At 47.0% G+C, this 12533-nt stretch overlaps 1 protein-coding gene across 2 annotated transcripts in view; it reads right to left on the reverse strand.

Annotated features, from left to right (window-relative positions):
- The window catches only part of PPM1H (protein phosphatase, Mg2+/Mn2+ dependent 1H), a 301454-nt gene that overhangs the window by 51402 nt on the left and 237519 nt on the right, over positions 1-12533 (reverse strand). For both annotated transcript variants that reach the window (XM_002711306.5, XM_051846392.2), the window contains exons 7-8: positions 4930-4993; positions 373-480 (exon numbers count right to left, since the gene is read on the reverse strand). In XM_002711306.5, coding sequence (XP_002711352.2) covers positions 373-480; positions 4930-4993 — 172 coding nt within the window. The remainder of the gene's footprint in view (positions 1-372; positions 481-4929; positions 4994-12533) is intronic.

Below are 12533 nucleotides of genomic sequence, written 5' to 3' on the forward strand. Positions count from 1 at the left end.
ATTCTGGCTGGTGCAGGGGGACAAAGATCAGGTTAGAAAGTCAGACCAAATTATAACAAGCCTTGAATCCCAATAGGAAGAGTCTGGCTTGAGGTTCCACTGAAGGTTTCTGAGCAGAATGGTTCTTTAGGAAAATTCACCTGATAATACATGGATGAATGGCAGGACGTAGGGAACGATACTAGGAGGCTATATGGGAGGTGATGAGGGCATGGCAGTCAAAAACAAAGGGGAAAAAGAAGCAGACTTGAGACAGAGCAGAAGTATATGTGACACAAGTTGGCTACGGCCTGGATGTGGGGTGTGAGTCAGGGGAGGAATAATAGAAAATATTTCATTGTACAAAATACAAACAAAAACCTCATGTGGTACCTCTGGAGCTGAAGACAGGAATGGTTTTATGTAGATGTTGGAGTCATGAACCTTCAGGTCATGGTCTCCGAGTCCCCTGGTCACTCCAATAGTTGCCATCACCCGGGCCTAGGAGTGTAAGTAAAAGGTCATCAGAAACACACACACAGAGGAAGCATTTTGTCACTCAGCAGCTGCCACAGGCTAAGAGCAGTGGAAGGATTTTCTGATTCCTCTACTCATCTTTCTATGTCCTTTCCTAGTCATTTGCATGGGACTGTTCCCAAGGAAGGGGGTCACCAAATTCACTTCCATATTTGAGGAGTGCTTTTTCTATGAATTATCTTTTTTTTTTAACTTTTATTTAATGAATATAAATTTCCAAAGTACAGAATATTGATTACAATGGCTTCCCCCCCATAACGTCCCTCCAACCCGCAACCCTCCCTTTTCCCACTCCCTCTCCCCTTCCATTCACATAAAGATTCATTTTCGATTCTTTATATACAGAAGATCAGTTTAGTATACATTAAGTAAAGATTTCAACAGTTTGCTCCCACACAGAAACATAAAGTGAAAAATACTGTTTGAGTACTAGTTATAGCATTAAATCTCAATGTACAGTACACTAAGGACAAAGATCCTACATGAGGAGTAAGTGCACAGTGACTCCGGTTGTTGACTTAACAAATTGACACTCTTGTTTATGGCATCAGTAATCACCCTAGGCTCTTGTCATGAGCTGCCAAGGCTATGGAAGCCCCCTGAGTTCACTGACTCTGATCATTTTTAGACAAGGCCATGGTCAAAGTGGAAGTTCTCTCCTCTCTTCAGAGAAAGGTACCTCCTTCTTTGATGACCCATTCTTTCTACTGGGATCTCACTCACGGAGATCTTTCATTAAGGTGTTTTTTTTTTTTTTTTTTTTTTTTTTTTTTTTTTTTTTTTCCCCAGAGTGTCTTGGCTTTCCATGCCTGAAATACTCTCATGGGCATTTCAGCCGGATCCGCATGCCTTAAGGGCTGATTCTGAGGCTAGAGTGCTGTTTAGGACATCTGCCATTCTATGGGTCTGCTGTGTATCTCACTTCCCGTGTTGGATCATTCTCTCCCTTTTTGATTCTATCAGCTAGTATTTGCAGACACTAGTCTTGTTTATGTGATCCCTTTGGTTCTTAGTCCTACCATTATGATCAATTGTGAACAGAAATTGATCACTGGGACTAGTGAGATGGCATTGGTACATGCCACCTTGATGGGATTGAATTGGAATCCCCTGGTATGTTTCTAACTCTACCATTTGAGGTAAGTCAGCTTGAGCATGTCCCGAATTGCACATCTCTTCCCTCTCTTATTCCCACTCTTATATTTAACAGCGATCACTTTTCAGTTAAGTTTCTATGAATTATCTTAAGCTTAATGGGTTGCTGTTGTCTCTTTTCAGCTTTCTTCTGTAGAGACTGGGGCAGAGTGCCCAATAAACTAATTTCAATATGCGCATGATGTATAAAGTTACAAAGATCAGCTCATACCAAATCCAACAGGATGGATCCCTCCCTCCATCCATCTCACCCATCCTTCTGTCACACACCGGTTGCAAGTATTTGCTGAACACCAGCTGTGTCCCTAGCCTTGAGGCAGGCAGTAACAAAAGATGCAAACAGTCAGGATCCGCTCCCCTTCCCAAAGCTCACCTAATCTTTTTAAAAAAGATGTACTTATTTATTTGAAAGGCAGAATCACACACAGACACAAACATACATACATATATACACACATACACACACACACACACACACACACACACACACACACACAGAGGGAGGGATGGAGGGAGGAGTCAGGATGAAGTCAGAAACCAAGATCTCCATTTGGGTTTCCCACCTGGGTGGCAGAGACCCAAGTACTTGAGCTATCATCCACTGGTTTCTCAGGCACATTAGCAGGAAACTAGATTGGAAGTGGATCATTCAGGACTCAAACTGGTACCCCAATAATGGTATGTGGGCATTGCAAGTGGTGGCTTAGCCTGCTGTGTCACAGTGCCTGCACCTCACCTATTATTCTTCAAGGTTAGAGAGAACTCATGAACAACCCTGCAAGGGGTTCTACTAACATCCCACAAACTTCCTCTGTGTAGAAAGGAACAAAATGTCACCAAGTGTTGTAGCTAGACAGAGACCTCTGGGCTTAGGCTTCAGGCTTTCTCTATTGCTTTCTGAATGTCTTAAGGAAATCAACACTGTTGTACTAATGTCCACACAGTGAGCCCAACCATGTCCTGAGACTCCACTTACTTAATTAACCCAAACATCTACTGAGCGCCTACCATGTGCAGACACCAGGTGATGGGGGCCCCAAATGTCAAAGGCTTCATCTCTACTCTAAAAGAACTTGGCAAGAGAGACAGGAGGTACATGGCTGACTAATAACATAAAAGACAACTAAATGCTGAGAGACACACAAACAATGGGCTATGGGAGCTTAGAGGACTTAAAATTCTACTGAGAAGGTTCCCTAGGAGATGTGGTACTGAGTGCGGAAAGATGGATGATATTGAGACAGGCGGGAGGGGGGAGGAGAGGGAGTGAGGGGGAGGGAGAGGAAGTCCTCATGGGTGCAGTATGGCCCAAATACCCTGTGCAGTATCATGGTTCAAAGAGCCGAGTTTGAATCTTCACCCTAGTACGTGGGTTAATAGGAGTAACTGCCCACAGGGGTGAGGATAAAGCAGATAAAAGCTAAGAAATCACATGATAATTTAACACATTATCTACATTTTCCTCCCAGTCTCCCTGATGAGCTGTGAAGCTGTGAGGCTGGTCTCAGATCAGAAGGTAGGTAGCGTTCACGTTGAGGCAGAAACAGTTTTTAAGGGCAGGAGTTAAAGGTATAAAATCCAAGGCAGGCTTTGGAAGGTCCCCGACCTGCAGGGAGGACTCCCTTCTAGCTAACAAGTGTCCCATTGGAAAGGTGAACCTTCTGCGTCTCTGGCGACCCATCTGCTCTCTCTTCGTGGTGCAGCATCTCTGGATGAAAAAAACACACACCTGTGTTGCAGTCCAAAGAGATTTGGTATTTCTGCTAGTGACTGAGCTGGTTACAAAGTCTACAGGTGTCACTCACACAAATCATTCACAGAATTTTTGGAAATATCAGGAAAATCCTGGCCTCCAAGCATTCTGAAACTTCTCCAGAGGTATCCACAGAGAGGAAAGAGAAACCCCCTGCAAAGGGTGTAGACAGAACACCAAGGAATCATGGAGTCTTTACACAGGCATAGTGTGCAGCTTGGTACTGGGCAAGCCCACCAATCAGTAACAAGCTAAGTGGAGACACAGTGGCTTCTGAACAGGCCAACAGGTACAACGACAGAACTCATCAGAGGACTGTCAAGTATTAATTACCTGAAATGATGTTTTGAACTTTTCATTTAACTGGGAAAACCCCTGTCCCTTTAAACCTTACTGTTGATAAACTTGTAAGAGTACATCAGTCTGTTTTCCTGTTGCCCTAAGGAGCATACTGACATAGCTGACCAGCTTATTGAATACTAAGGCATTTGGTATTAGACCCATGTTTGCCATGGGGCAGGTCCCAGACTAGAGATACTAGGGATACAAAGACGGCTTTTACACACACACACACACACACACACACACACACACACACAGGTTCTATCCACAAAAGCATCTTTCGGTTTGCTTGTGAGTCATTTCTTCTTGATACAAACTACTGAATGCTGAAAAGGATTTCAGTTGAAGACTCCTGTCAGCGCATTTTTCACTTCTAATTGGAACTCTGAGCACCAAGCTGAAATGTGTTAGTGTCAGAGGAGGAATGCCGTGATTCAGAAGGTGCCTGTTCTTACTGGCACATGGGTTCAAAGCTTCCCATCTCTACTCCAGGATTTCAACCCCTTCCAGGTCTCCAAGGCTGACAGCCTTCCTTGGGTTCGACAACGTGCTGTTCAGTGTTGGCTCCTGGCGGGGGCCCTAGGAGCTGACGATGGTCTTAGCCTGGGCTCTGGCTGTTGTGTTCCTATGGCTCAGTTACAATGGAGTTTGGAGACCCTTCCTTGGAGGGTGGAAGGGGCCAATGGAAAAGCAGACTTGCAAAGTGTGAACTTGCCTGGTGCAGCATGAGAGGAGTAGAAAGATGTAGACAACCGTGACACCCATCTGAAGCCACCCCTAGCTGGCCCTGTGGCTCTGCCTGAGCTGTGTTACCCTCACAGTCCCAGTTACCTCGTGCATCTACCACAGCCAGCCTGACCTACTTCCTGGCTTGTCAGCAGACACCAGATGAAATGGGGTAGATGGAAGTGGCCATGTTCAAACACTGCGACAGGATTCAGACAGAATGGGAAGGGGGATAGTGCTTTTAGCCCCTTGTGTCTACTGACAACCTGCCACCTTAGTCCCACCCCTCCTTCAGCACCCCTTCCACCACCTCCTCCCCCAGACAGGAGGCCTGAAGGAAGAAGTATGGTTGTGCTATTTTTCCAAGCTGTCAAGGCTATAAAACCATGAGCTACCAAGATGACATAGAGTGGCAGGCAGTGAGACAGAGCACCTACCTTCTTGCCTTCTCCATAGATAAGGGGAAATTTCAAGTCATCATCCTCAATGGTTTTGTATGCCCTGTAGGAGGATAAACAACATTTTAGAAAAGGTTTGCACTCAATTAGCGACCCGCTGCCACTGGTACCCATGCACTCGCCACACTGCCTCTTACTCTTTGTATAGAGTTATTCTCCCTACAGAACTGTGTGTGTATGTATATTTCAGCCAGCCAGCAAACACCAAGTCTTTAAATGCTGGAAGAAAGAGAAAATCCACTGGCATATTCCTCAGTAAGGAGCAGAAGGGGTTAGCCCATGGTGTCTGTGCCAAGTGACCCAGCAACAGCGGCTGGTTTCTCATCAACAGTCTGAAACCGTGTGAGACAGCAGGCCTCAGAGGTAGATAGAGTGTGAACTTGTTCTGAGAGCCAGTTCTCACCTCCAAGGGCTGTTTACACCAAAACAGCCTCATACTGGGATGTCTGAAGGGCGAATATATTTCTAAAAACTTTATTTACTTACTTATTTGAGAGAGACGGAGCACTTTCATCTACTGATTTACTCCCTAAATGCCTTCAAGTGCTAGGACAATGCCAGGATGAAGCCAGGAGCCTGGAACTCACCCCGACGTGGTGGCAAGGACCCAAGCATTAAAGCCATCGGCACTGCCTCCCAGGGTTTGTATTAGCAGGAAGCTAGAGTCAGGAGCTAGAGCCAGGAATCGAACACCAGGTACTCTGATGTACAGTCTGAGTGTCTTAACTGCTAGGTTAAACAACCGCTCATGGAGAAAGAATATTTAGTGGCTATCTGACCTCACCATGATATTCAAGGTAGAAGAGAAGTCTTTGTTTCACAATAGCTCTTAAGCGGTCACTTGATATACACAAGGAAAATCCAGTTTAGGCTTCAATGGTTTATTCGAGACAAGGTTAAGGGGGGAAAGCAAATGAAGCCTGTGGCTTGCAGTTTTGCTCACCAGCAAGTTGGAAAAACAAAAACAAATAAGCAAACAAACACTGCACCCACTGTATCACTCTGGGCAACTGGCTTCACCATTTTCCTTCTCAGTTTTCCCATCTATAAACTGAGGATCATACACAGCACACAAACTGGACAGAGCTGCACTCAGTCAGAGCCCAATCAGTGGCAGTTACTTCTAAAATCTAGTAGTTAATTGATTCACGGCATCTAGTTCCCCTCTCTGCAAAATGGGGTAAGTACTGCATTTCCACTGCCTCAAGAAAGTTATCAGGAAGATAAGATGGGGTAGGTTCTGCTGGGTTAGGAACAAGAGTAGGTGTTTTTCTAAAGGAATGTATCCTGAGCACATGAGAAAAAAAAAATAACTTATCAAATGGTCTTCAGGTCCTGAATATACCTAGGCAGCTTGGGAGTGAATGTGGAATGCTCTTGGTAAACAAAAGAATCCCAGCATTTAAGCAGGTACAGCCTCATCTCCTAGAAAGCTGTTAGTGAAGTTCTGGCTCCAGATGCACCTGCTCTCCAGTGTGGCCCTGCTTTCTGTGTGGCTTGGGGCACACGGATGTGCTCTCTGGACCATAAGATCCCCTGGTGCTCACTTGTGGGGTTGTTGTGAGGATTAAAATGTGAAGAGCTTAAAGTTTGAGCATTTCTCAAAAAAGTCATAAAAAATGTGTATAATGTAAAAACTATGCAGGTATTTCAAAATTTTTGCACCAAAATAACTTATTTAAAATATTTTTAAAAATTTATTTTCATTCTCTTTGAAAAGGAGAGAGACAGACACAGAGAAGTCTTCTCTCCACTGGGTCATTCTCCAAATGCCTGCAATAGTCATGGCTCAGCCAGGTGGAAACCAGGAACCTGGGTTTCCCATGAGGATGGCAGGAACCCAAGTACTTGAACCATCATCTGCACATCTCCTAGGGTGTGCATTAACAGGAAGCTGGATTGAAGAGGAGGAGCCAAGTGTTGAACCTGCATTTCAATGAGATGTGTGTGTCCCAAGCAGCATGGTAACTGTGGCGCCAAATGCTTACCACAGTAAACACATCTTTCGATTCCATTTTCCACGAACTTCTTGAAGCATTCTCATACTCAGCATAGTGGCTAGCACACGTTAAGAGCTCACCAATGCTAGTTATTTTTGCCACTGCTGCAAATGAGCCCCGAGATATTCTAGGAATTGATTTTCAAAGAAGGAATGATACTATTTCCTTCCTCTCTACCTACAAAATTAACACAAAATAGAAATAGTCACTTTGAAGTTTTATATATTCACATGAACTATTTTGAACACTGGTCTACAAGTCTCTTGAGGAACAAATAAAGCTATTATTAGAATCCACCCCAGCTCGAGTTTTGAATGAGTTTGTAAATGAGCGGTTCTTAGCCCTGGCATCATATTCAATCACCTGCATATCCTGATACCCAAGCCACATCTCAGAGCAACTAAGTCACAGTCCCCAGGGATGGGACTCAGCCATCAGGATTTTTTAAAGCTTCCCAGGTCATTGCTCATGTGCAGGCAAAACTGAGATCCACTGTTGGAGTTCAAGCGCCATCCATGAGCTAACTTTCTCAGTGAGTGATACAACAAGGCTCTCACCAGACTGACCCTTAGGAAGCCAGACTACAGGGAGGGAAATGGCCTGAGACAAGCTGTACAAGGACATGAGCAGGACCTTGGGACCTTACGTGGACAAGGCAGTGTGCAGAGGGACAGGCTCAGACAGAGACGAGGGTGTGGAGGGGGTGACATGGACACAGGGTCTGGCATACAATGGGTGCCCATTAAAAGTATCTGATTAAGTGAGCAACTCAGTGAAGACTACCTTCCCGATGCAGAGGCTTTACTCTGTGCCCATGTATTTGCTTGCTCTATACATACTGACATTACAACCACTAACAGCCCCCTGTTTCTTTGTTTCCCGAGTCCCTGCGAATGCTCAGCGGCACATTCCTTGCTTGCCTCTGACCTGGCTGGCTGTGCGCTGCTCCCACAGTCTACACACTCTGAACATCTGAACTCGTGAGATCCCTGGGAAGCCACCTGATGTCCTTTCATCCTTCCGCTCGGTAGCAACTACAGGACTTCTCTGCCATGAATACGTCTTGCCTCTTGGTCACTTTTGTAAATTTCATCAGAAGAAGCTTTGCTCATATTTTCAGACTGGCAAACCTGCTAGCTAATCTCCCACAAGTATTTCTCTCTCTCTTCAAATCTATAGTCATCACTCTTCAGCTTAAAATTCTCCACTGGCTTCTCACCATCTTAAAATATAATCTAACTATGTGCCTCCATGATCTTTGATACCTCTGGTATGCTCTCATAGCTCTGCTTTTCCCATTGTTTCTTTCACATGCCACAGGGCCCTTCTGTCCCCCTGCATGGGCCATTCTACCCCCACATCCTCCCCTGGCTCCTGACCATTCATCAAACAGTATGGGATAGTTCAGCCACAGCGGGGTACAATACTTTTATTTTTAGAATGTCTTCTTACGGATCTCCCATATAGCCGCAAGGGCCCAAACATGTGGGCTATCTTTTATTGCTTTCCCAGGCCATCAGCAGGGAGCTGGATTGGAAGTGGAGCAGCCAGGACTCGAACCGGTGCCCATTTGGGATGATGGTGCATCCACTTGTGGTAAGAAGCTCCTGGCTTCAGATTGGCCCAGCTCTGGCCATTGCAGCCATTTGGGGAGTGAACCAGCAAATGGAAGACCTCTCTCTTTCTATAACTCTGCCTCTCAAGTAAATAAATAAATCTTTAACAAAAAAAGACATTTCTAAAAAGGGAAGTATTGTACTCTCCTGTTCCCACTTATCCTCCCATGGCTCTTAACAGCACTTATGTAGCGTAATCTGAGACTATCTTGCATAAAACTGTATTTACTTGTTTATATTCAGCCTCCTTTTCCTGAACATTAATGAAGACAGTTTCACTCCTCAAATGCTGGCCCATTCCTCAAATTCACGGATTCACTCAAATGCCCGTAAAAGCAGAGGCTGGGCCAGACTGAAGCCAGGAGCTGGGAATCTAACCTGGGTCTCCCATGTGATTAGCAGGGATCCATCTATCCGAGGCATCTCCTGCTGCCTCCCAGGGTCTCCACAGCAGGAAGCTGGAATCAGGAGTGGAGTTGGGACTAGAATCCAGGTACTAATATGGGATGCAGGCATCCCAACCAGCATCTGAATCACCAAGCCAAATGCTCATCCCTATATACCTCTTTACAATGAAGTTTCAGGTTCCTTTTTACTGCCTATATTTCAATAAAGCTATACAAACACAACTTATGCTCCTCTTATCTATAATTTTCTCCAGATCACCCCATGCACCCCTCACAATGAAATTTTCTTTTCATCACAGTTGTTCTGCACTGCATATGCTATCACCAAGATACTTTTCCTCCACATTAACTTGGATTAAAGGCAAATTTCCTGCCTAAGAAAGCTCTTGTTGGTCTTTGCTGGATTCCTCCATTTCCAGCCAGAGCCCATATTCTGGCTTCTTCATTCACAGGCCAGGAACCCAGAGTTCTCCCTTTGGTGTCCTCCACAGAGACCACTTCCCACGATCTCTTCTCTCTCCTAAGTCGTGACCTTTAACTAGAAAGACGGCCAGAAATACCACTCATTTCCCTGGGCCTTGATTTCCTTAGCAGGAGATCAAAGTCACTGAAAATGAACATGAACCCTTCTGGGGGGGGGTGGGCAATGAGACCCTCTCCTTTTGGGGACTGCAGGATCTCTCCAACCCCCTTGGGTGGCTCCAGTGACACACACCAGTGAGTCACATTCTTCCAATAACTTCTCCACTCGCCTTGGAAGCCTCTCCTCCCCGAGGGACCTTTCTTCCTGGATTCGCTTCCCCCTCCTGGCAGAGGCCACTGTGCACGGGATATTAAGGCACACCAGGCTTGGAGCTGGGAGCTTCTGAAGCCGCATCTCAATCCTCACGTGCAGCGGTGATGTGAACTGTGGCAAGTCCCTCAAGCCTCCCTAAATTCGCTTTGTGACATGAAAATGTCCTGGGGTGGCTGCGCAGTTAAGTGCAAGGAAGCTGGGAAGGACGGGCTACTTAACTGCCCACTGCTGCTGACGCTGCTGGCCTCAACACCCTCATTAGTTCCCTCCAGGCAGAGTGGAGCTCAGGAAGTGGCCACCATGGGTGTCAGACTGCACATCTCCATGGGCCAACGTCTGTGCTGAGCAACCAGAAATACCTGAGCGCTGCCTTCTGCTACCATTGCTAATGAGATCCAGGAGTGCACCTGCACAACTTTCTCCAGAAACATGCGTTATCCTGCTCCACAGAGAAGACTGAGACATGAGACACGCAGGGGGATGCTCAGAGCCAGTAATCATCTACAGGGCGTATGGCGGGGCTTGACTGAAACAGTCCTATAAGGAGAGTTTCAGTTCTGTAGCTGGTAGCTCACTGCCCTCCTGGAGGGAGGGAGGAGCCTCCCGTGGGCAGGCTAGATTCCTCCCAGCAGAAGCACACGTCACAGCAGCCAAGCTGGTCCGGATGGAGCATGATGGGCAGAGGCGCCTTGGCCTTGGGTCCCCACACCTGCCTTCCCGTAACAAAAATCTTGAATCCCAGGGGCCCCAGAGGAGACCCACACCCCTCATTCCCCAGGCCTGGCTGGCCAGGAACATACACACATACACATGCCTGGGGCACAAAGGCAACTCGTGGCTTTTAAGAGTTTGGCAATGACCCCAATTAAGCAATTCTGCAATCTGCAGAGGCTCTCTGGCCCCTCCCCCGCCACCCTCAGACCTTCCTGGAAAAAGCAAGGCCCGGTTGGCCACCACCTCATGCTCCCCTTTCTCTGCCAGCATCTGTTTCCAAGGGAGCCCAGCCCAGAGCCCAACCACAGAGCTCAGGAAATGGAGGCCGCTGCCTGCTCCCGGAGGTGGCCCTACCTCAGGCAGCCAGCTCTGCCTTCACACAGAGAGGAGCGGGGAGAGGGCTTCCTTTAAGCTAACACAAGATCAAGTGGTGTCCGACTAGGGGCTACTATTCATTTTTAAATGTCATCTTTAAAAAAATTTTTCAGTTTATTTGAGAGGCAAAGACAGAGAGAGGGAGGGAGGGAGAGAGACTGAGAGAAGAAATGCCAGTCCACTCCCCAGAACTCCATCGGGTCTTCCACCTAAGTGACAAGGACCCAACCAACTACTCGAACCATCATCTGCGGCCTCCCAGGGTACACGTTAGCAGGAAGCTAGAACTGGGAGCAGTGCTAGGACTCAAACCAGACAGTAAGTGGTGTCTTCATCACTACCCCAAATGCCCGCCTCTAAATATTAACTGTTAAGTGTCCGTTTTTCCTGGTTTCAAAGAGTCACTGTTAAGAAACCCAGAAATTTCTTATACGTGCCTTTAGATCACAGCTCAACCTGCTGGAAAGACAGAGCTAAGCTGTCCGGGACAGTAAATGAGACGCTTCACAAGGTGAGGCTCCAGCCAGAGCTGTGGCGTGAGGAGGAGTCCCGAGGGCGGGTCTGGGGAGCCCGTGGAACCCCCCGGCCGCAGGTACTTGGGGAACTTAGAGGTATCCTTTCTAACACGGTGAGCCAGGCCCCACTTCTCTGCCACAGGCATGAGTTATCTGTAGATCTCAGTTTTGCGGGGTGGTGTTTTGACTCATTAGATTCCTGGATTTACGTGCTAGGAGCTATTTTCAATAGGTATCCTAATTATCTGGCTCCTGGGAAGGTCTCCTGTGGGATCAAAGTTCTTCAAACAAATGTGACCTTGTTTTGTTCCCTTGGTCCTTGGAGGGTCCGTTAAAGTAGCTGAGGCCCGCGGGCCCTCAGCTATGAAGGACTTGATGCGCCTCTGCTAATACAGAGGAATCAGGCTGCTTGCAGGCACTAGCAGGGTGCTTGCATCCTCAGAGTGCGATTACTGTGTGGGGCTGGCAGTAGCCCTGCCCATGCATCCCGCCTACCTGTGATGAGACCAGCAACCTTCCCACCTCGGGGGAGCTGGCTGGCTTTCTCTCCAGAAAAACTGTCCATCTGGGGTCCCTAACATTGCAGTTTCCCTCCAGGAAAGTCCTCGACTGGAAGGGCTGACCACAGCCGGGAAAATGCCTACCCCTGCTCTGCCCCCAACAGCATGCTTGAGCCAGATGCTGCTGGAGCTCCGGGAGCCAAGTGCACTCCCCTCTTTGGGTTTAACAGCTCCTCTTCCTCCCAGCAGGCTGACAGGTGACAGCAGGAGGCCATCGAGCTTGCGTTCACCTTACAGGTCCATGTGCTCCGCGTGAACCCACTGGGTTAGACCCGAGCTTTCACACTTTGGGGCCAGTGGTAAGAAGTATGTCAATCCTGTTAACCCAGTGTTCACATAAACACGTCTTTGAGAAATCAACGTTACTCCTCCCATGTGATACACACCTTGATATTTTCTTTCTGTCCCAAGATGTTCAGTATATTTTAAAAAATGCTTATCCCCAGAAACCGAATTGATTTCACAACCCACCAACGGACTGTTACCCACACTTGAAATTCTGGGTAGAGAAACAGAACCTGATCTTAGTAGTTTCTGAATTAGGAACTTAGGCTTTGACTACATAAAAGCAAGCGGTTCCACTGGATTTGCTCGTGAATA

The sequence above is a fragment of the Oryctolagus cuniculus genome, chromosome 11 (assembly GCF_964237555.1).
Source record: "Oryctolagus cuniculus chromosome 11, mOryCun1.1, whole genome shotgun sequence".
NCBI lineage: Eukaryota > Metazoa > Chordata > Mammalia > Lagomorpha > Leporidae > Oryctolagus > Oryctolagus cuniculus.